We start from the raw sequence: 24,996 nt of genomic DNA on the forward strand, positions 1-24,996 counted from the left end.
CTGTATATTCTTAACATTGTATGATGAGATATTTTTAATTTTAATATAAAAATTCCAATGAACTATTCTAGGAATTTAAAAATACTTTTATTTTCAGGTATTAGGATTATAAAATACTCAGTTTCAGGAATGGTTGCAAAATAACTATTTTTGTTATATTATGATTATAGAAAAAGTCAATATGCTGGGACAAATAAAGGGGAAGTCATCAGTATTTTTATTATTAATTACAACAGTAACAACTGACATGTATTTACTGAATGCTTAATACTTAGATCCAAGGTGCTAACTCATTTGGGTTAGTAATACTGTTCCCATTTTGTGGCTAAGGAAATGGAGACCTAGATAGCTTGAATAACTTCCCCCAAAATTACGTAGCAAATAAATAGTGGAGCTGATTTTTGAAACCAGTAGACAGACATCAGAATTTACTTTCTTCAGTTTGCCAGGATATTATATGAAATATGTGCCTTTATATATAGAGCACACAACTAATGTTATCTTTATGGACTCCGTAGTTTAAAAAGGCGGATGTAACAGTGTGTAGTGTAGAACGAGGGACAGTTTCTTCCCCCCACAAAAAATAAACCTTACTTGCTGAGGTCATTTAAATATAAAGAACATATTTTTGAATACTCTTTTGAAAGAAAGATGTTAGTCATATTATCCAGTTAGTTCTTTGGGCGTTGTGACTGTTTATGTTATACCTTTTTTTTCTTTTTCGGTTGCACCACGAGGCTTGTGGGATCTTGGTTCCCTGACCGGGACCCAGCCCAGGCCCGTGGCAGGTAAAGCACGCAGCCCTGACCACTGGCCTGCGAGGGCACTCCCTATTTATGTTATGCTTTTATTGTTATCCTCTGACTCAACTACGCTTTTCAGACTTGTGCCTTTTGGTTGACTGTGCAATAACTTACAGTGACCAGGCTTTTATTATTTCAACAAATTTCTCAGAATGACTGTATTATAGCAATGAATGTTATCTACTGCTGCCCAGCAAATTACCAAAAATCTTAGTAGCTTAAAACATCCAACATTTATCATTTCATACATTTTCTAACCATTAGGAGTCTACCAAAGGCTTAGTTGGATGGTTCTAGTTTAAGGTCTCCTAAATTGAAGTTAAGATACCTGTGAAGCTGCAGTTACTGGAAAGCTTCCCTGGCACTGACCGGTCCGCCGCCAAGGTGGCCCACTCACGTGATTGCTGGCAGGAGGCCCAGTTCTTTGCCACAGGGGCCTCTCCATAAGGCTGTCTGGGTGTCCTTATTACATGGCAGCCAGCTTCTTCCATCAGAGTATTTCAAGAGTGAGTAGGGAGGAATCTGAAATGCCTTTTATGATCTAGTTTCAGAAGACAAAATCTGCCTTTTCCATTTTACTTTAGTTTGTTAGAAATGAGTCTGTAAGCCCACTGGGAATTCAGGAGAGGGAATGAGGCTGCGTCTTTTGAAGACAGTGTCAGAGCATTTGTCGACATGCTTTAGGCCACCACAGTTGTCTTTTGGTAGATCGGTGGGGTTTTCTTAACTGAGAAATACCACTTATGAACAGTAGTTTATAACCCAGCTGTGGTGATACACACTACATTAATACTGTACATGACAGAGCCTGGATCATGGATTTACTTTATTGGTGAATGCCAAATAAATATATGGGATGTTAATGCTTTTGTTATACAGTTTTTGAATGAACATTGATGTTCTGGCACTGTTTTCTCTTTCTGTTCTTAGAAGGCTGTTTCATACAGGACCATAGCTTTAAATATCTCTATGTTGTTGACTGACTTCCCTGGTGGCTCAGAGGTTAAAGTGTCTGCCTGGAATGCAGGAGACCAGGGTTTGATCCCTGGGTCGGGAAGATCCCCTGGAGAAGGAAATGGCACCCCACTCCAGTACTCTTGCCTGGAGAATCCCATGGAGGGAGGAGCCTGGTAGGCTACAGTCCATGGGGTCACAAAGAGTCGGACATGACTGAGCGACTTCAGACAGATTTATATCTTCAGCCTCAGAAGTTTCCTTTAAGTTTCAGAACCAGATGCCCATTAGACATTCCCTTTGAGTAGTTACAAATGTCTAAAGTTGAACCATTGATCTCTTCTTCCCACTCCTTTCAAAGTCCGTTTGTCCCCATTTCAGTAATTGCTGGTGCCAGAAATGTAGGAATTTTTTTTTTTTTGACTCCTCTCTCTCCCTTACCCCCATGTCTAATCCGTCACCAAGGCCTGCTGAATCTGTGGAGTATGTCTTGAGCCCATCCACCGTAGCACTCCTGCCATACTCCTGACCACCACTGTCCCTCTCCTAAACTGCTGCAGTATCCTTCTTAGTGGTCTATCTGCTTCTCCTTTTGTTCTCTCCGGTCTGTTGCATAGAAGCCAGATAACCGCGTTCCCATCCCATTTAGGTTTCAATCCCAAATCCACACATGGTCTTGCCTGACCTGGCCCTTGACTTTTCGGCCTCTTCAACCTCAGCGTTGAGCATATTGCCCTCTTTCTCAGCATTTCAGAATCATTGTTCTTCTTGGCCTCATAGTCTTTGTGCAGGCTGTTCTGCTGCCTCTGATCCCCCTTCCCCAGCCTTGTTGCTTTACCTGAGTAAATAATTCTTTTATTCACCAGTTTACACCTGAAATGTCACTTGGAACATTGCTTCCCTTGACCTGTCTATCCCCTAGGACCTGGCACTTTTCTTTCTCTGCACTTTCCTCAGATTGTGATTCTGTATCGTTCGTATTGTCCTGTTTGGTGTTTTAATTGTCTTACTGATTGTGAGCTCCGTGAAGGTTCAGTCTGGTTTGCTCTGTCACTGTATTGCTATTACATACAGAATCGTGCATATAATAGGCACTTACTAAGCGCTTGGGAAGTAAGTTACTATTCATTGGCAAGAGCGCTGCTCACTCAAGACTTCAGAGCTGGAAGGAATCTGATGACTCGTCTAATTGGTCTCGTCTCGTCTCCGTCATTCCGGCCATCCCCTTGACAGGTGCATTCGCATTTCACTCCTTGGATATTCTGTGAGCAGAGATCGCTGGTCCTGCCTCCAGTGTGGTCGTCTCTCTGTCCTTTGCTTTCTTGTCATTTTCTAAAGTATTTGAGAGTCGTGACCAGGTGGAATAAAGTAAGATGGTTACTCCTTTGACTACGGCAGTGTTCTATCAGCGCTTGGTCAGACTGTCTTCATTCTTAGCTGTTGGTCTTAAGCACTGATGCTTTTTGAGCTTGTAGTCAGCTAAAACCTAACATTTTTCTTTTGAAGATTAGGGACTTCCTTTGTTAGATTACAGTGAAGCTCTTGAAGCCGTTTTACCCTCAGCCCTCTCTTGGCTAAAGCTGTTCTCCATACAAGTTGTCGGAGAGTTTTTAGTCTATGAAAATGTCTTGCAGCTGGGATTGTCACGGGTAGCACCTGCTACTTCTGTGCAGGGTTTGCAAGTATGCCGTAAACATGTTTGAGAAGAAGAAACTTTTTTTTAAGCACCTACTCTGTAGCAGGCTTTTCTAAATACTTTATGAAGTAATGTACATAAAAGACCCAGCACGGCAACTTAGGGTAGCATTTAAGATGTGGACACCCGCATTAGATCTTGTTGATTAGAATTATGGCCCTACCTGTTACCAATTGTGTAATCTTTGATAAATTCCTTAAACTCCACTTGCCTTAGTTTCCTCATCTGTAGAATTATTATTTAAAATAATAAGCCTATCTTGTAAGATGGTTGTAATGGTTCTGTAAATTAATATGTTCAAAGCATTCATAATAGTTCTGCTACATAGAGGTGAATATATGTTAGGTATTACCTCATTTAGTTCTCAGAATAAGTATTCTCAGAATATAATTCCAGTCTTACAGATGAGGAAACTCACCCAGAAAGGTGAGGTTACTTCTTTAAGCAGATCCAAGATTGAAACGTGTGCCAAGAGTGGTAGAGTTGCAGTTGTTTGTGTGGAAGGAATCACACACGATCCCTTTCCTTTGAAAGGGGCTCTACCTGTACAGATGCCTAGGGTCTCCTTGACTGCAGAATGCCTTGCCTGTACCTCTAATGAGACAAGACCACATATTCACTTAAATACACTGATGAAGAAACAGTGACACGGAAGCATGGAATCAGTCATCTCAGTCAGTTTTCTGCGCAGGACTGTGAGGTCCTTGAAGCAGAATCCGTCATGTTTTTATTCGTAGCCCCTTGCATTAATGTGTAATACCTACTCAGAAAACACTGTTGGTGAATAAGTGAGTAAACCAATAAATGTGTGAAGGTATAGGGAGAGAGTGAGAGCTGTTACTAAGAAGAGAGGCAGGAATGATGCCAGGGTTTTTGGCATGGGTGGCTGGAGAGATGGCACCACTGTCCTCTGATAGCAGATGGAGGAGGAAGAGAAGGAGGCATGCCTAGAGGAATGGGAAGAAAAGTTAATAAGTTTGATTTGGGCAGATGGAATGCAATCCTAGCCGAGTATTTAATAGGCATATAGAAATAGGGAGAGAGATCAGGGTTGGAAATATACTGGAAAATTCCTTTGAATTTGAATCATGGAAGAGATATCCCTAGAATCACAATCCCATAATTTGAAGAAGTGAGTTTTCTTAAAAATACTGTTAAAGTCATTATTATAGATGTTATTCTGTAGTAATTTTAGACTTTACATCTTACTTTCTCAGCATTGTGTTGATGAAAAGCAGTTTAACGTCATAGTAGTGAGAAATTGTAGAGATTTTAGAACAAACCATATGTATAAAATGCAAAATATAAATGACATCTCACTCTAAACCTTATTTCCTCAATTCTCAAAGTGCCTTTGGAGAGCTAGAGTGAAAAATTATTAGCTAAAATAGAAATCTTGATTTATTTTATTTATGGTAGAGTTCATGCCAGGGTAATTATTTTACAAATAAAACCATTTTCACTTAGGAATAGTTCAGGTTTAAGTCAGTAAAATCAGTTGCCTGGACCAGTAGAATGAGGGAAAACCAGAATTATATTCATTTTTATACACCCTAACCTCTTTTTCTGTTAACTATTTAACTATTTGATAATTGTCAAACCTTAATTGGAGAGGTTATGTTTCACGTCATCCATTTTAAAAGCTCAGTTTTCTCCTAATGAAGTCAGATTTGTAATATTTTATGGAAATAATTTTATTTAAGATATATTTCTATTGTTTTTCCTTTAATGATGAAGCACACTGCATATTTAAATGTTTTCCTAGATAGACCTTCTCTTCTAGCTACAGAATACGTTAGTAGAAGACTCAAAGTGTTTTATCACATCTACTAAGATTGAGAGATTAATTGTTTAGTGTTTTAAATTCAGCTCTTCCTGCTTTATTCTTAATATATTTAGAAATTTTCTTAATGGTGTTAAAAGTGTTTTATTTAGAGCAACCAGAAAAGACTATTGAGATTATTAGTGTTCTTATCTTTTTTTACCTAAGGTTAATTTAAGGTCAGGAGAAGTGGCAACCTATTACTAAATTATTTAAGCTTTTGAATTATGGTGCCTTTTTTTTTTTTAAACAAAGATAGCTTTAATCTTTGAAAATGTACTGTGTTGTTTAAAGATATGTTTGGGCATTTGTTTTCCTCTCTTAGTTTGTTAGAAACCTTCTAGAATTCAGTTATATTCATTTCCTTTTTAATATTTTTATCTTTCAGGAGTCAGGAAGAAAGCAGTGGAAGTTGGAGTCATTGTTACGTGATTGAGACTTTTTACAAGAAAATCTGATTGAATAGAAGTCTTTTAAATTAGTGACCATACAAGACCAGTTTTTAAAGGTAACACTGGACAGGAAACGTTAAAATTGAACAATGACTCAGCTGTACACTTACATCAGGTTATTGGGAGCCTACCTGTTCGTCCTGTCTCATGTTCAAGGTAAATTCATTTAAGCAACCGTATCTCTTTTTTTAGTCATTTATTTCTGTATGTAAAAAAAGCACTCATTATTAGGACTGCTCTTTCAACTCATGTCCCATTTTGAACAGTTAAGCCCAGTATGCCAATAGCTTTTAAGTATAGAGGCAAAGGATAGACACATGCTAAGTAATTTTTGAACTTCACTATGACAGAAACATTTCCAAGTCTCTGTAAAATCTCAGCCTCTTTGAGCCTATTCTGTCATCTCTAATATAGGCATTATGACATGCAGCATCAGGTTTTAGGAGGATTGAATGAGGTAAAATGTAAAGTGGCTGACCTAGTGCCTGACACATAGGATAATAGATACTCGGGACTTAGTTTTAAAATTCCTCTCCTTTAAATTACAATAAGGAATAAACAGTTTTTTTTAAAAAAAGCGTTGTTGTTAAAAGAGTTTAAAAACATACATATAATGTCTGTGTGCCAAATATCAAGATTGAGCACTCAAAAGTTTTATTTATGACCAGTATTGTAATTCTACATTGTGCATTTACAGCATAGAACTCCCAAACAGGAAGTTATTGTGATGATTCTTAGGATCAAATGGGCTATATATTTACACCTGAGCTTTTTCCTGTATGGTTTAATTAGGACGGTATTTTCAACTAAAGAGAGTGCTATTTGACAAAATGGTTTTACAGAACTTACTGAACATCTTTGTTCTCTTAAAGTTGATGTCTTTAAAGACTTTTCTTCATGTTTTGTTCACAGTGACAATATCTACTGATAAGAATTATGATTAACTGCATAAATCTTTAAATTTTCATTTTAAAGAATGAATGTTGTATTGAAATCTTAGCTTCTTTTGTATTTTGCCTTGGGTTTAGCACCCTTATTTTTCCATGCTTGAACACAAGAGTGCTCTTGCAAAAGCTGCTTTTTTTGTGTGAAACATTATATTATTTAATAAAACATCTTTATTTTAATTCTGTTATTATATGCCTTGTTGATCAGTACCAGTCAAAACTGTTATAGTTTTAAGATGAGTTAAATTAATAGTAACATTAGTATAGCCTTTGCTACCTTACTCCCAGGTAATCACTATTTGGTATTAAATTTTTTTAATCTCCACAGTATGATACAAAATTCTCATTCCCCATCATAAGTTGTTACATAATAAGCTTTTTTTTTTTTTGACCATGCCATGTGACATGTGATACCTTAGTTTCCCAACCAGGGATCAAAGCTGCTTCCCCTGCAGTGAAAGGTTGGAATCTTCACTACTAGACTGCCAGGGAAGTCCCAATAAACTTTTATTAGATGAAATAAATTGGGTTTTAGTTAACAAATTTAATGAAAAGTCTTAGCACTGTATCTCTCTGAGGAAGAGCAAAATTTGTTACATTTCCTTTCAAAGAAGGTTGGTTAGTCTTTGATAACTATTATTTGCCTTCAAATAATAAGATTAAAATATTTACTCTTAATGAAAAGAACTAAAACCAATGTGCAAAAATTATTTCTTAGAGATTACTACAGATTGCTAGAGTGGTGTTACATATATAACCTGTAGCTTCAGCCCATCCCCAACTTATAATTTTATGCTTTGTAAACACAGGACTTGTGGGTAGAAAGAAATTGGCATGTTCTAGGTACTGACACAGGTCTTTATGTCTGGGCATGATGGAGGGGAAGTGCGGTGAGTTGATGATGGAGATGTCCACAGGGTCCAAATCCTGTGGGGTGTCAGTAGGCATGGTGAAGGAAGTTGAACTGTATTCCGAGTGTATATGAAGCCATACAACTGTTTTAAGCAGATGAGTGATAAGATCAGATTTAGGTGTATAGGGTAACTCTGGCTGCTATGTAGGAGACGGACTGGAGGGGCAAAAGCAGAGGTTGGGAGCTCAATGTCGAGATCCTTTTACTTTGGAAGTGACATGATGCACCCAGGAGATGGCAGTGGAGTTGGACCAAAGTGAGACAAACGGAGATACATTTTGGAGGTTGAGCCTGGGGAGGACCAGGTTTGAGGAGAGAAGTCAAGCATTCCATTTTAGATGAGTTTCATTCGAGATGCTTAAGCGAGTCAAGGCTGAAGGGATAAATCTAGAAACCATCACCAAAGAGGTTTATTTAAACCGTGGGAATAGGTGCTGTCGCCTAGGGAGAGTGTGGAGAGACTGCCTTCTTTTCCCTGCACCTGTACTTGGTGAGATTTTACAGCTTCAAGGTGTAGCTCAGGTTTCTTTGCTTTTGACACCCGAGAATGAGTTTGTGTTACTAGCTCCATCCTTTGTTTGCATAGCTCCTTTGTATTATATTGCGCTCTGAATTGTATTTATTTATGTGCTTATCCCCTCCACACACATACATCTTTGCCTTCTTGCAAGTTTCTCAAGAACCAGATCAGTTTCCAGCATTCAGTAACTTGCCTGCACGTAGCTGGCCTGTAATTAGTTACTGTTTTGTTACTTAAATATTTGAGATAATATAAACCCCAGATGCACATTATTGCAATTAAAGTACTTTTAGCTCTTAAATTCATTGTTCTAGGAAGTTATGTGTATTAACCATCATGTAACTTTGAATTTTCCAGGTATTGGTGATCTTTTAGTATAATTTTTTTGTTCTTAGTACTATCTTCATTTATACACTTTTATATTTAAGCCCTTTATTATGCGTTCATTTGATCTATATATAATCTCTTAATTGGAAATTATTGTCATCATTTTTTATAGATAAAAGCCTGAAGTTTAATATCTCAACATATCAGATATTCAAGACTTGAACCTTTGACTTCTCACTGTTATTTCAGTGTTATTTCTGCCATACTATGCTGCTTTTCCTGTGTATCACTAGAGTTTTGAGAAACCAGCTATGTGCACATATTATTTGCCATTTGGTCTCCATAGTTAAATCGATGCTTCCTTCTATAACTGTAATAGGATTTTAAAGCTGGTTGAGACCTCAGATGTGTTGTAGTCCTGTGGTCTTACTGAGTAAATGAGGCTTGAACTGACATGCGTTGTCTGTGATCACCCAGCTCAATAAATGGTGGAGGGGCATAGCAGACCAGACTCTAGGTTTCCTCGTTTCTTTCCCAATAGATCTCTTCCCTTCTTGACACTCTTCCCCCCTGCCCCACCCCACACACACACCCTTTTTTTCTCTTGATGTTAACATAAATGAAGTCTATGTTTTGTAGCGGTTTAAAGGATTAAGTGAGGATTATTAAAATTTAAGGCATGGAATCACTAAAATTTATTGAGCAGCACATTCTTTTCTGGTTATCCATGGGTATGTACGTTTTTTCTTTTTTCAGTAGTTCTCACCAGAATAGCTAAATTTTAAGTCTCAGGTTCACATTATGCCTTGAATCACTTATTTAACATTTATAATGAGATGCATACATAATTCTCTTAATATTTTGTACCTGTTTGGCTCTACATTTTATCCTCTGAAGACCTACCCCCACAAGGAGTAGCCTAGCTGATTTCACTGATTCAGAGGGAGGGATTACTAAAACATTGCTTTAGTTCTGTTCTGCTTTCGGTCTGAAAGAATCAGTACCAAATATGACAGTAAGTGTCATTTGAGGCTACGATACTAGTGCCAGAACACAGCTCTGTTTCCAGGCTCCAACTACTGCCCTTCAAGTACCCTTCAGTTTCGGGCAGCACAGTCTGGATTTGAACCAATGACCTTGAGAATAAAAGGCACCAGATAATATGATTAGTCCCCAGACTCTCACAATTCCCTTACTTAAGCAATTAAAATCCAGAGCAAAATGCTTAGTAACTTCACTTTCACATAGAGGTACGTACAAATAAAGGACTTAATTTTTTTAAGCTGGTCACAAGTTTTGAACCAAAGTGTCTTTAAAAGGAACCATAATTTGTCAGTTTTTTAATGGTGGGAATTATCTAACTGTTCTGAAACTGCTTTTCATTTTGTACCTTTCTTACAAGTTACGACCTTTTTTCTACCTTGTGCCACTTTTGTCTTTCACTAGTGCGAAAATTGTGACATAGTCATCCCCGTATATCCCGTGAGAGCTGAGATAGTTTATCTGTGCATTTTAGGCTGTTAGTAAATGTAATCATATTAATAAAGTTTATTTTTAATTAAAAGCATACAACTACAATTAATGCAGTTAAGAAAGCATAGAAACTTCCCCTCACTAAAAAATTGGAATAAAAGAATTAGATTTTCAGAAATGGTTCATTTACAATTTCACGTTTGAATACAGGGCAGAATCTAGACAGTATGCTCCATGGTACTGGGATGAAATCAGACTCCGATCAGAAAAAGTCAGAAAATGGAGTAACCTTAGCACCAGAGGATACCTTGCCTTTTTTAAAGTGCTATTGCTCAGGACACTGCCCAGATGATGCTATTAATAACACATGCATGTAAGTATTTTATGCTTCTTAAAGTTATGAGAATAGGGTTGTATTTAGTGCTATTTTAAGAATCGTTTACTTTGACTAAATTTTTTTCCCTAACTTTATATGGTATCTTTCCAAAGAGCCAAAAGCTTCTTGTTCTTTATATAGGAACATATATTAAGTGATTGATGGTTATTTTCTTAGAGTAACATTGTAATGTAGCTTTTAAAAGAGGTAAAAGGAATCTGGTATTTGTCTGTCATTTTAGGTTTATTCAGGGATCTTTTTATCAGAAAGTTCTTGATGCTCATTGTAGATAACTAAGAGATTATTAAAAAGAAACCTTGAAAATTCACATAAACCTTGTAATTCTAAATTGGTTGAAATATTTTACAGGTCTACAAGAATGACATTGTGATAGTTAAATAATTTTATTTTCTTATAAGTGAACCCCCAGTCTAAATCTGCTTTATATAACCACTTTAATTTTTCTGCTTAATTTTATGTTAACTATTTAATATTTATATATGATCATCTAATTCTGTTCCATATTCTTAGGGGACAGTGAAGAATTAATTGTCTTACTAGTCAAAAAAAAAACAACCCTGAAGGACTCAGTCAGTTATCTTCCTGTTGCTAAGATATAGTAATCAATAACTTGTTTTGTACTTTCCTAATACTTTATGCTCTTTGAATGTGAACAGATATATAGCCAAGAAGTATACATACAAAATATTGAAATTGTATGATAGTTCACCATATCTTAGATTTGTTTTTTTTTTCTCGTAGTTGTTGACTTTACTGTAACAGACTGGTTGATCTGTGTTAGGAGGGTGTTCCCTATTATATTACCAGGTGACTTCCTGCCAGACTTCTTGTCTGTAGTTCATACTTGGTCCATGTGAGCTATTTGTTAGAGGCTTGGGTAACCCAGAGTAAAACTTAGTGATCAGTTTTAACAGAATTTCATCCTGTCACTTAACATTTTCTCATTTCAGAAAATGAAAAATTCTACGAGATTCTTTAAACTGTAACAGTACACTTACCGATATGAATAGTAAGGAGGAACACAAAAAAATCTTTTAGATATTTCTTCTACTCATTAAAGCTTGAATGTATTAGGAGATAATTCTGGCATACTAGTACCTAAATAACATTTGATTTAATACAAATACGTTTATATACATTTCTTAAAAATTCAGCTATTCAAAAGTTCTCCTTTTTTCCTTATCACATTAAATAAAAAGTGCCTCTCAGAATCTTTGTTAGTCAGATCTTCCCAAATATACTTTCCTTTGTCATTGAATCTATTTTTATGGTTCACCGAGAAAGGGTTTTTTTTCATAATATTGTGTATAGTATGGGAATACAGAAAATCTTATGGATGAAAAGAGACGAAGTTATTTTTAAGTATGTTTTTAAGCACTAAAGATTATCTACTTTATAAAGTTTTATAGTTTTTCTGTGATCACATGACTATGATTAACAAAGAAAAGGTGAATAGTATTTCATATTTGGGGGCACTTGTTTAAAAGAAATCCTTTACTGCCTGACACTGGATGTTTATTCGACCTGTAGATTTTAGTTCAAATATGACAACTTGTATTTGCCTTAAAATGCGTGTAGACTTACCAGTAAATCACACTGAATGTAATTCTTATTCAAAACTAACAGCCATCATTAACTGGTCACATTCAGACTGAGGTTTAATGAGTACCTTCCGATCTGAAGTTGATCTTTTGTCTTTCTGGCTTTTTTTCTTTTAGAACTAATGGGCATTGCTTTGCCATCATAGAAGAAGATGACCAGGGAGAAACCACATTAGCTTCAGGGTGTATGAAATATGAAGGATCTGATTTTCAGTGCAAGGTAATACCTAATTTGAGGCCTATGAAATTAAGAAGGGAGGGGCCACAGGAAAAACATTGACTCCCTAAGGAGAAGTGTGCCTGGTCTGCATATTGCTGTGTGTTCTGGGAACAAATATATTGGAGGAAGCTTAGCTCTTACTTCAGGTTATATGATTTTGTCAATTGAAATTACAGATTATTTTACTTTTAAAAAAAGTTTTAAATCATCTGTTTTTAAATTGTCAAGCCTGTAAAAAAAAAATAATGCTGTCACCCTTATTTGTACATTATAAAATGGACTAGAAAGACTTTAAAGTGACGAGTAATAACCTTTATAACTCCCCAAGACAACTTAGAAATGTTAAGCCCTGGTAAGATCTCAGTGGAGTTACTTTAACAGCACAGCAAAGGAGTCAGAGGATTAGTAATAGTTTATGAACATATTGATGGCTTTGGGTTATAACCCTCATCTCTTCAAAATCCTGTATAATAATTTTGCCCCAGGTGATCTTTCCACTGTTTTTGAAAACTGCTCCAGAGAGAACTGTTTATTAACAAATTTAAGCCGCAACTGTTTTAGAAAATTATTCAAATCAGTGAGAAACTCTCAGGATTGGTAGAAACTTTACGCGCATACACGAATGCACACGTGCACAGTCACATACATTGCGTCCTATTTTCTGTTTGCTTCACCTCTAGCAGTAAGGGGCTCATCACCTCCCAAGCCCACCTGTTTCATTTGCAGCAATGACCTGACCTTATCCTTAGAAAGTTTTTCCTCCAAATGACTGCGTATCTCTCTTCCTTTGTACTTCTTGGATCATAGAGAACAAATTGAATCGCTTTTTAATGCGGTCGCCCTTTACGATGTGAAATCTTTTTGTATTACTTTATTCCTCGTACACTATAGTTTTTACCCAGTGAAAATAATGGTTCAAAGTAACTTCAACTACTGCTTGTGTAGGATCAGCTTTAGAGTCACTCTTCAGTGTCTCAGTGTGATATGCAGAATTGACTGTGGTCTGGCGAGGAAGACCGAGCAGAGAGTTAGGAACTCCTTCTCCTGAGTGCAGCAAAATGTCATGTTAGAGGTTTGTCATACCTTATTCTTAAGTAAGATACTGAGTTTTCTGTCGGCTGAAATCCCGGTGTCATTCGCTCATGCAGCTGCTCAGCCATCTCTCTCCCATTCCTCACTGGTGCAGATAACTAAAGGAGAACGGGATGAGTTTGGTTACATGGTTGTCCATAGTTGTCAAAGTTAAGTTTCGTCATATTAAAATTAATCCTTTGCCCTTGTCTGTCAGGATTCAGGAGATGCTGATTTGTTTTTGTCTCTTCCAGTTTTATTTATCAACCACACTTCAGTATACTTTTTAATCACATAGAAATGTTGACGCTTTACTCTCTTGTTCTCTTATTAACAAAAGAGTTCCTGTAAGAATCAAATAAGAGACAACATATATACAGAGTTTAGCACAACTGATACATAGTAAGGACTTAATAAATGGTAGCTTTCACCATATTGATAATTTAGTTGAAAGCAGGCTTTCAGCTGAATCACACAGATCCCTGAGTGCATACTGACCACAGTACCCAAGGACCACCAGGTACACGGATAGTTTTAAGGGAATCGGTTTACAGATCCGGGACTTCCATAGAGCCTGATGCTTAATATTTCTCTGCCTGAGACCAGAGCTTCTCACGCAGTTTCTCTGTTCCTTCCTCTCCACAATCAGCCTTCTCACGGTTTCCTGATTAGTAGCCTGGAATGCAAATCCTCAAGTTCCTGAACACTGTTAAAATTCAAAATCTTAGTACCAGTGTGGGGAACATGGGGATAGCAAATATATTTGCATGTTTGGTAGTTCTTCATTTTTTGCTTTCAACCAAATTGCTTCATTTAAAATAACTTTTCATAGTAGGATTATTATAGATCTTTGTCCTGTGATTGGAAGGTCTTCAAAGAATTATGGGACAGTGGTACAACAAATCCTTCCATTACCATCTTTTTGTTTATGTGATCAAAAAATCTTAGTACTCACCCAAAAAGAGGAAAAGAGAAAAATAGGGATAAATGCCAGACTTTTCTCATTCTAGCAATAAGGAATTATCCATGAATTTATGAACTAGTTTTATTTAAGTCCTGTCCATCTCATACCTTTCCAATAAAATTTTCTTTTTATGTAAAGGTTATAATGTACATATAATTTTGATCAATTTTATACTAATATGCCGGGGTCCTGCCCTGGTGGATCCAGGGAATTTGAAGGGGAGACGGCATAGGCAAGGAAAACTTATTTATTTATTTAGAAATATAAAAGAAATTAAGAAGAAATAGTATAGTAGGAAGATTTAGTGGAGAAAAGAGGCTGAGTAACTTGGTTTATGGGGAAAGTTAATAAAACCTCAGGACAAGAGATTTGCACCATCTACGTTGGGCCACCGGCGCCCGTTTGAATAGCAGAGGGTACCCCACTGTAGGCTCCCTCTCTCACGGATCTCAGAAGCCAGGGCAAGTATATTCATATGTTTATTTTTGAGGTGGAGAATTATATCTCATGATATATTACATTAGGGCACAATGATTGTGGAACATGTGGAAAGGAAATAGCATAAGGAGAAAAAGGAATACTATAAAATTTTCCGATTTTTTTTTAATAGTGATGATGGGTATTGAATTGCCATTTTATTTAGATGCTCCTGAATAGATTTGAGTTATTTTAACTTTGTTTTAAAATGTGCAATAAGTAAGGTATTATCAATACATTCTTTGCACCTACTTACGAAGAAACATTTCAGATGTTAGCCTAAAAATATATGCGGGAATACGTTGTGTTCGGAATTCATTTAGAGGGGTGGTGGTTCAGTCGCTAAGTCGTGTCCGACTTTGCAGCTCCGTGGACTGCAACACACCAGGCCTCCATGTTCCTCACTATCTCCCGGAGTTTGCCTAAGTTCATGTCCACTGATTAAGGGGTTACACAGATGAAAATAGTGACCGCCACTGGGGTTACTTTCTGTGTATCTTGCTACAGATCACTGTTAATTTACCTGGCACCTAACCTGGGCAGAACAGCTCTTCTGCTGGCACCCACCGCTTTCCTCCCGGTGCTCGCACATGCCGTCAGGTTTGGATCAAAACAGGTTCAAGTGATAATCACCGTTCTTTGCCCAGGCCTTGCTTTTTCCCTCACACCGTCCGGTCTCTGTAGGTAAATCCAGCTTATCCTGTCTCTTCCTGTAGGTGAATTATTTCTCAGAGGCCGCACTGCAATTGCTTATAGTTTAGTTCCAGTTACTTTCTCCTGTGGCACCCCTCCTAACCCGCCACCCCCACTCAGGTTCACTGCATAAGTTAGAATCTCCTCTGTTTCATCAATGCCGAGTAAGTTTTCTCCCCCACAAGGATTTTTATTGCCCACATAAAATCAGAGACACAAATGGGCTTAGGTGGGGCGTGGCAGTGGGGAGTGCAGGAACCAGAAAGGTTGTGTCAACCAACATCGTAATCTAGACACACTTAACTTTTGCCTTCCCAGACATACAGTTAACCTATGTAAGAAAGACGTGGGTCTCATGTTGCTTATTCTCAGCGAAGCTACATTGAGTCCTCCCAGAGACCGCAAGCATTTTTGACTTATTCTAGAATCTTGACTGGGATCCATGCAAAGTTCACCAGAGGAAGAAGAATTAATTTCTTGAACATTTACTGTTTAGTTTAATATGTTAAGTGCTTGGTACAGTTTATCTCATTTTCTCCCAATTATCCTATAAGGTAGGTATTTTTTATCCTCCATCTTACAGGAGAGAAAGCTAAAGCCCAGAGAGAAGAAGTAAGATCATTGCTCAGAGTCACAAACTTAATAAACGGCAAAGCTAGGATTTAAGCTATTTGATTGCAGAATCCTTGTTTTCATAATACTATGCTGCCTCCAACCATTGTTGGCAAAGTCCTTCTTTCCCTGTTAAAAGTGATAGAACATATCGCTATCTAGTTAACGCACCTCGTTTCTGAAGTCTTTGAATCGCACCTCGTTCAGCCCTCTTCGCGGTGCCCTCGTCTTCCTGTGATAGTAATTCATCTAGCTTTGTGTTCTCTTCTCCAGTCACCAAGTTACGTCCGACTCTTCGTGACCCCACAGACTGTACACGCCAGGCTCCTCTATCCTCCACTGTCTCCCAGAGTTTGTTCAGATTCTCATGTCCATTGAGTAGTTGATGCTGTCTAACCGTCTCATCCTCTGCCACCCTCTTCTCCTCCTGACTTTAATTTTTCCCAGCATCAGGGTCTTTTCCAATGTATTGGCTCTTTGCATCAAGTGGCCAAAGCACTGGAGCTTAGAAGATAGGAATTCAGACAGAACAAAGAAACACTGCAGGGTCTCTGCATACTTCTGGGACCCCGACGCACTTACCGACGCACTTACTGGTGTTGGGTCTGCCTCCTTCGTACCTGTAATCATCCCTGGTGGGGAAGACTGGAGCGGCCGAGCTCATCCGGGAGACGGGAGACGCTGCTTTCCTTGCCCTCCGCTGCCTGCTGTTTTCTCAGCAGCAGTGCTTGCTAGTCTTTCTTGTAGCGCTGCTAAGCTGCTAAAAACGCTTTGCTGATTCTTCTTTACATTTTCTGACCTGCAAGGCTAAGCTCATTTTGAACTTTAGCATACTGGGACTGTTCTTGGATACTTTACACTTCTTTTTATTCATCTTTAATTATATACTCTTCATTCCATCCTTCATGTAAGTTTTCTCTAGATCCGGGATTTTTTTTTTCCCAGAGTCACTTGTGTAACTTCTGACATGTCTTCCTTTTCTCTTTTTATGATAATTTAAAAGTAATAGTTTGTTAGAAAGTTTAAAATTCAGTTAAAGTGTAAAACTTACGCTTTTGGAGGTTTCTAAATACTCTTGACCCGTCTTTTCTTATGGGGACTCTCAAGTCCCTTATAGAATCCCATATAGATTCCCTTACGGAATCTCATATTCACCTTTTTAAAAGGAATAACCTGATTATGCTGAGGTTTCCCCTTTCTGGCCCTCTGATATTTAAGACTAACATGGTTAATATCTGCTTATATTCTTGCTACTTTTATAATGACAAACAATTCCTTTCTGTTGCTGTTTTGGTCCAGAATGTCACTTCTTCCAGGCAGTGCTGAAATATCAGCATTCAAATTAAGAACTTCTCAAATACTATATTTTTGGTTAAATAAAACTTCGCATGTAATTGTTGACATCTGTTCCCATGACTGCAGTCTTCCCTGGGCTCACTTTCTGATCTGTTAGGGATACATACCTGGTTAGTGGTCTCTAAAAATGATCAGAAGTACTGTTTCTATAGTTTGCCCTTACGCTCACCACATACACTTATTTTCTTCTGTATTAGGTTCATTAGTTTCAACATAGTTGTTATATCATCTGTACCTTCTGCCTATTAGACTACCTTTTATAACATGCAATTTATTTGGCCTAGGACACACTCCACGTTTCAGTCAGATCTTCAGTCCCATCCAGCTAAGTCTTGGTACTACCATGAGTTCATATTTACCCTACTGATCTGCCATTATAGTGAAATGTATTACCCACCTTTTATAAGAAAAGATCTCATGCCTTTACTGTGTTATTAATAACAAATAGTAATATCTTAAGAAATGCCAAACTTTGGGTTAAAATATATATATATAAACTTTTGTTTATTTGTAATTAAGTTATAGTCTAGTGTTCTCAGACACTACATAATGCATTCTTCTTCAGAAAAAAAAAATTTTAGAGTCTTCGCAATACTATTTCACCACAGATCCAAATTTTTCCATATCATTTTTCACACATAAACTTGGCAGGTCCTTTTCACTCGATGAATTGGAAATTGTATTTTATGAATATTTTAAAAAGTATTTATCAATTTCTTGTGTCAAATTATTTCTGATTTTCTTCCTTTAGGATTCACCAAAAGCCCAGCTACGCCGGACAATAGAATGTTGTCGGACCAACTTATGTAACCAGTATTTACAACCTACACTGCCCCCTGTTGTTATAGGTAGGTTAGCAGAGAAAAGTGCAGTCATCGTAAATCTCAGTGAACTATTTTCTGTGGTTTTAACAATAAGCAGGCTTTCTAGAGTTCAACGCTACAAGTTATTTTTTCCTTCTAAGATGTAATAGAAAGATAATACGTCTGTTTTACTGTTTATTCCCATTGTCAGGTCCGTTTTTTGATGGCAGCATTCGATGGCTGGCTTTGCTCATTGCTATGGCTGTCTGCATAATTGCTATGATCATTTTCTCCAGCTGCTTTTGTTACAAGTAAGATAATTATTTTGATGCAAAGTATTTTGTTGAATAGTAGATATAAACAGTTGTTCTTAAGGCCAGTAGGCAGAAACCATTGACACTGAGTATATTTCAGAAACCATGAATTTGTATTCTCTGGTTATATTTCCTTTAATTAATGGTGTTATAATTTTCTTGAGTGAACAGAGCTATCAGTCAGTTAATTGGATACAACACTGTACTTCTTGTTATGTTCATGAATACTTACGATTTCCTTATTTATAGAATACTGAACTTTCTTATATCTGAATGTTTAAAACCTATCCCAGGAAATCAATTTTATATATTACCATTCTTTAGTTATTTGGTGGTTCAGAGTTATTTGCATTTAGTCATGATTTCAGAAGACAGTTGCCAGAAGGGAAAAGTGATTAGAGGAGGGCATAGACTTCATAGTAAAACATTATCTGACTGATAGATGAATAAACCGAGAGATCAGTAGAACTGGTTACTAGACCTGTAAGTAGACCCAAGTATATAAAGAAAGTTAGTATGTGATAAAGGTAACTTTTCAGATTACTGAGGAAAAGTTGGCTTATTCAGTAAATGGATTTGGGAGTAGATAGCAATGGCACCCCCCTCCAGTACTCTTGCCTGGAGAATCCCAGGGATGGGGGAGCCTGGTGGGCTGCCATCTATGGGGTCGCACAGAGTCGGACACGACTGAAGTGACTCAGCAGCAGCTGAGAAAAATGGAGAAAAATGAAGCTGAGTCAGTTTTGTACATTGAAATAAGTTTTAGCCAGATTTAGCCATGTAGATATAAAATTCATGTATATATACATATATATTTACATATATAAAGTGAAATGCTTAAATACTAGAACAAACCTTGGAATAGTTTTTAAAAATAATCTGAATCTGACACAAAACTTACTAGCCAAAAAAAACACCACAAAACACCTTAAAATTAAAAAAGGAAAGATTGATGGTGTCAACTACATAAAAATAAAACTTTACTATGTGGTAGAAACCACTATAAATAGTCAGAAGACAGTCTAACAGTGAAAAATATCCCCTGCTTATATTACAAAGAGCTAATTTCTTAAATATAAAGAGCTTCTATAAATCGAAAATTAAAAAAATCAGTTCAGTAATTACCAAAAAATGAACTTATGGTTTGTTTAAATAGAAATACATATGGCTCTTAAAAGAAAAAGATGACTCAAGAATACTCAAAATATGAAAAATATGTTAAAATCATACTGAGGTTTTATTTTTTACCTGTTATACTGGCAGAGATTCACATGTTTGATAGTAGGTCTTTTAGATAGAGCATCCTTTTTTACTTTTGTTGCTTCCACTAAAATGGCAATAAAGAGTTTTAAAATGTTTTGTTCAGCCAGAACAGGGAGACAAGATGACAGCAAAAAGCTGTGGAATCTGGGAAGCTTATGGATGAGTATAGACCTAGAAAATCTGAATCCCAGGCTAGAAATTGAGAAAGACAAACAGCAACCGATTTGTACTACAAAATTCCCCCAAGAAGTTCACGAATTGGCAGTACTAGCCACCTCTGGAAGTTAAGCCGAGGGTGGCAGGGAAACTGAGAGGGTGGCCTGAAAGTCTGTTTTTAGAAGGTCAGGTGCTGTGTTGGTTGTGCAATCCTATGTTAAGAAATCACTCCCAGATTTAGTGATCTGAAACAGTGGCTATTACCGCTCACCATTTCTGTGGGTCAGGACTTCAGGAGTGACCTGCCTGGGCAGCTCGGGATCTTTCATGACCTTCAGGAAGATGTCAGCAGATGCTGCACTCACCTGGAAGCTTGGCTGGAACTGGTAGATCCTCTTCCAAGGCAGCTCACTTCCAGGGCTCACTTCCAGGGAGATCTTAGTCCCTCCGATATGAACCTCTCTATGGAGCGGCCTGCATGAGCTTACTCACAGCAGGAAGCCTGGCTTCCCGTGCAGAGTGAATGGTCCAGAGACCAAGGTGAAAGATGGGCGCTGTATGTGATCTAGACTCAGAAGTCACACCATCTCTTCTGCCATCCATATCTTACTGGTCACCCAGGTCAGCCCTGGTGCTTTCTGGAAGGGAATTAAACAAGGACAGGTGTACCAGGAGGTGAGAAATTGTGTGGGCCATTTTGGTTGCCAGATACCACTGATGTTGAGATCCCTGTTCTTATTCTGAACGATCATGTGACTTTGATCCTGAGCAAAAGGCTAGAAGTGTTGTCTCGGGGAAAGAGCAAAAATGTTCCCATCTGTGGTGTCCCGTTACTGAGGGTGAGATAAATGGTATAGTGAAAATAAGGAGGTAAAGTGAATATTTACATACTAATTTGTGGGCCCCTCAGCCTTCCAGAACCGTGCTAGCCAAGCTTGTTCCCTCTAGATAATGTATAAGAAGATTATTCTTAGGGAACAACCATCTGGCCCAAGAAAAAAAGACCTAAATATGCTGCCTCCAGTAAGCCCAGTGAAATGGCCCCAGCAGATTATCAGAGTGAAACCTGTAATCAGTAAGCCCCATTCACGTATTAAGAGCTGCCGGTCAGGCCGTGAAGGACACTGACCCCTGAGAAACAGGAAGCAGATGAGGTGAGTCTTGCTATTGCCCAGCTTACTCCCTGAGAAGAGTTCCTGACTGCGGGACACAGGAATGACTCACGCAGAGCCCAGCAGGCACTCTGAGTCGAGGAGATACAGCTGAGAGTCTGAGGAGAGAGCAGCAGCTATGGTTCATAGGTGCAGAGTGCTGGAAAGGAGAGAGTTTTCATAGAGGAAGAACTCTGTGGACGTCTTCAGAATGGCCCCATAGAATATTCAGCTGATCTTAGTCAGTGATTTCAAGTGAGCAAACCCCCAAGGCTGAGAAAGACCGCCTGAAAAGGTCAAAGGATCGATATTCAGTGCTCACACAAGGCCGTGGACAGTGTCTCTTCCCACCAGCTATGTGACCTGAAAACCTCACAATTCACGGGGCTCTGTTTATAGCACTCAGAAGGGTCTTGCCTCAGCATTGGAGAATAATTAGCCAGCTGTCTGACTTGGGGCAAATGGTGAGCCCTGGGCCTATGGTTTCCTCTTTTGTAAAAAGGAAACACTACAACTTAGGAGTTTAATAAAGTTGAAGTAAGTCACAGAACAGTGCCTGACACACTGAACATCAATAGAAATGAGCTGTTTTTTTTTTAACATGTATCAACATGGATAAATAGGTAATACATAAGAAATTTCTTATACAAGATGTAAAATATTAATACAACATATGCCATTTATAGAAATTAGTATCCAGAGAAAAAAATTTGTGTGTGAATATATACTTTCATGGTAAAGGTACAAATACGTAAATAGGAAGGCTATAGCCACCTTCAAGACAGTGTTTGTCTCTTAGGATTAAAAGAAGAAAATGAAATTATGAGGGAAATTTCAAATATTTTAATGTTTATTTAAAATATATCAAAAAATTATAGCTTAATATTTATTAAATTTAAATGGTTTATACATGGGTGCTAATTAAATTAATCTCTACTGTTTAAATGTTTGAAACATCTCATAATTTGAAGTTTTTTTCAAAAACCTTTAAAAATATCAGAATGAACTTGTTTGACTTCTCTTCCGTAAACTCCTTTTCCCTTTTTAAAAATGGTAGTATATTTATTGTTCATTATGATGTAAAACTACGTTTACGAATTCAAATGAAAAAACATATGTAAAGCAAAGAATGGATATTCTTACATCCCCAGCAATAACTATTATTTACAACTGCTGTATATCCTTTCTGATCCTTTCAGACAAGTATAGATGCATATGATTCTAAACTGTTTATAGTGAGGGTGAGACTTTACATGCTGGTTTTTAATCGGTTTTTTTCACTTGCCAACGTACCATGGACATCTTTCCATTTTAAGGTAGTAAATAGCTCTCTATTTCAGAAACTCCATCTTTGGACATTATTTTAACAGAGAATATATTATTCTATGATAAGACTAATTTGGTTATGAACCCATGTGATGAAGGAATGATGATAATGTCAACAGTCTCGAGATTTTTCTTACCTTAGAATTTTATTGTTTTAGAATTTTAATATAGTTATCTTCTGCTCTTTTAAAATAAAAGACATTATTGCAAGAGCATCTCAAGCAGACGCCGTTACAATCGTGATCTGGAACAAGATGAAGCATTTATTCCAGTTGGAGAATCATTAAAAGACCTTATTGACCAGTCACAAAGTTCTGGTAGTGGATCTGGACTACCCTTATTGGTAAGCTGGAATGTCATGTGAGCATGAATGGTGTACTGATGCAGAATGTATTGTCATATGGTGGTGTGAAAGTCGCTCAGTTGTGTCCGACTCTTTGTGACCCCATGGACTACAGAGTCCATGGAATTCTCCAGGCCAGAATACTGGGGTGGGTAGCCTTTCCTCTCTCCGGGGGATCTTCCCAACCCAGGGATCGAACCCAGCTCTCCCGCATTACAGGCAAATTCTTTACCAGCTGAGTCACAAGGGAGATGGCTAGAAGATTAAATCAGTTTAAATAAGAAATATGAAATAAGAAAAGATAGGCAGGTAAGGCAGAGCCGCAAGCAAGGTCAAGAGAGAAAGTGTGGTCATGAAGTGCTGTGTAAGTGTTAGCATCAGCTCACACATTTTTAACAGCCATCTTGAGGAATCAGGTATAAAATTCTTTGCCTCTCTAAGGTTAAATGATCGATTGGGAGAAATATAACTATTTCAGATTCTGAAATCAAAGAGAAGTTACTCCCACAGATCATCTTCATAAGAAGAACTATACTTCTTATACTTCAGTACGAAACTATGTTATGGAAATAGAGTTCATAAAAATAACGTTAAAGGGAGATGTAGGTAATTCTCAGGGAGTTATATGTATAGAAAGATTTAGACTTAAGGATGAAGGGGATACTTAGAATAAACACTAGATACTCAGATTTTAAATGCTTTGTTTACTTGGATGTGTTTAAGTCATTGATGTCTCATTTTAAAATTCATTGAATCAGGTAATTCTGTCATTAAATTGGAAAAGTAAAAGTAAAACTGTCTTCATATGTGAACAGCATGATTGTCTACATAGAAAGTGTTAAGAATGAAAATGTGAAACGACAGCAACCAATAAGTGAGTTTATCAAGATTGCATAACAAGGTCTTTGTACAAAAAGCGTTGAATTTATATACACTGTCGACAAACAGGGATTAAAAATTTAAAAGCAGTATCATTTTAAATAGCATTAAAAACTTGAAATATTTGGAATATGCGTGACAGCATTTATGTATGACCTGTACACTTATAATTAGAAAACCTCGCCAAAAGAGTTTAACAAAACCATTCGGAAGGAGATGGATATATATCCTGTTTTTGTTTCAGAAGACTCAATATTAGAGATTTCAGTTAGCCTAAAATTGATTTACCATTTCAATTCAAATCAGAATCAGAGCAAACTTTTATAGGAATTGATGAGTTTATTCTAAAGACTATTTGGAAATGCAGAGGACCTAGAAGAGCCAAAACAGTTTTGAAAAAGAGTAAAGAGGATTCACTACCTGATTTCTGGGCTCATTGTGGAACTACAGTAGTCAACAGTGTTTAATCCTGGCATCGGGATAAATGTGTATGTCAGTGGGACAGAATAGAGTCTGAAAATGAACGTACACATATGTGGTCAATTGATTTGGATGCCACAGTAATTCAGTGAGGAAGAGTGTCTATTTGACAAATGGTGCAGGAAAAATTGGGTATCCATTTGCCAAAACGTGAATCTTGACCCTTACCTCACTCCATATGCAATACAGAATCACCTTGAAATGGATCATAGACCTAAATATAAAAGTACAAAACCTTTAAAAGAAAATGTTTTAGGAAATTATTATAACTTTGAGTGAAGATTTCTTAGGACACAAAAGGAAAAGTCATTTTAAAAAATGATAAATTGGTCTTTCTTAAAATTTAAAACTTTTCCTATTCAGAAGATACTATTAAGATGAAAAAATAAAGTCACAAACTGGCAGAAGAGTTTTGGTAAAGAATTTGTATTGGAGAATATATGAAGAATTTTTACAACTCAGTAATGAGTCAAAAAACCCAGTCTTTTAAGTGGGCAAAAGATTTGAACAGTCGCTTGCCCAAAGAAAATATAAGGATGGCAGATATGAACGGCACATGAAAAGATGCTCAGCGTCATCAGGGAAATGCAGATTAAACACAGTGAGATACTACTGCACATTCACTAGTTTGATGAAAACTGAGAGCATTAAGTGTGGAAAAGAAGATAGATCACCTGGAAATCTCATGCAATGCTGATTGATAGGTAAAATACAGCTATTTTGGGAAACAGGTTGATAGTTGACTTTTAATACAGTGAAGCAGTCCCTCTGCTAAATGTTGATAGAAAAGATACGCAGGGACTTCCCTGGTGCTCCAGTAGCTGAGAATCTGCCTTGCAATGCAGGGGACATGGGTTCAATCCCTGGTTGGCTATCTGAGATCCCGTATGCTGAGGGGCAGCTAAGCTCACGAGCTGCAACCACTGAGCCTGTGCACAGCAGTCAGGATCCTGCCTGCCACAGCTAAGACACAACACAGCCAA

General features: G+C 37.4%; 1 protein-coding gene across 2 annotated transcripts in view; it reads left to right on the plus strand.

Moving 5' to 3' along the window:
- The window catches only part of BMPR1A (bone morphogenetic protein receptor type 1A), a 144,784-nt gene that overhangs the window by 107,930 nt on the left and 11,858 nt on the right, over nt 1-24,996 (plus strand). For both annotated transcript variants that reach the window (XM_069572347.1, XM_069572348.1), the window contains 6 exons: nt 5,664-5,883; nt 10,118-10,280; nt 12,023-12,125; nt 18,050-18,146; nt 18,313-18,412; nt 22,510-22,654. In XM_069572347.1, the coding sequence (XP_069428448.1) occupies nt 5,817-5,883; nt 10,118-10,280; nt 12,023-12,125; nt 18,050-18,146; nt 18,313-18,412; nt 22,510-22,654 (675 nt within the window). In that variant the 5' untranslated portion in view covers nt 5,664-5,816. The remainder of the gene's footprint in view (nt 1-5,663; nt 5,884-10,117; nt 10,281-12,022; nt 12,126-18,049; nt 18,147-18,312; nt 18,413-22,509; nt 22,655-24,996) is intronic.

This window comes from Ovis canadensis, chromosome 25, assembly GCF_042477335.2.
Source record: "Ovis canadensis isolate MfBH-ARS-UI-01 breed Bighorn chromosome 25, ARS-UI_OviCan_v2, whole genome shotgun sequence".
NCBI classification, from domain to species: domain Eukaryota; kingdom Metazoa; phylum Chordata; class Mammalia; order Artiodactyla; family Bovidae; genus Ovis; species Ovis canadensis.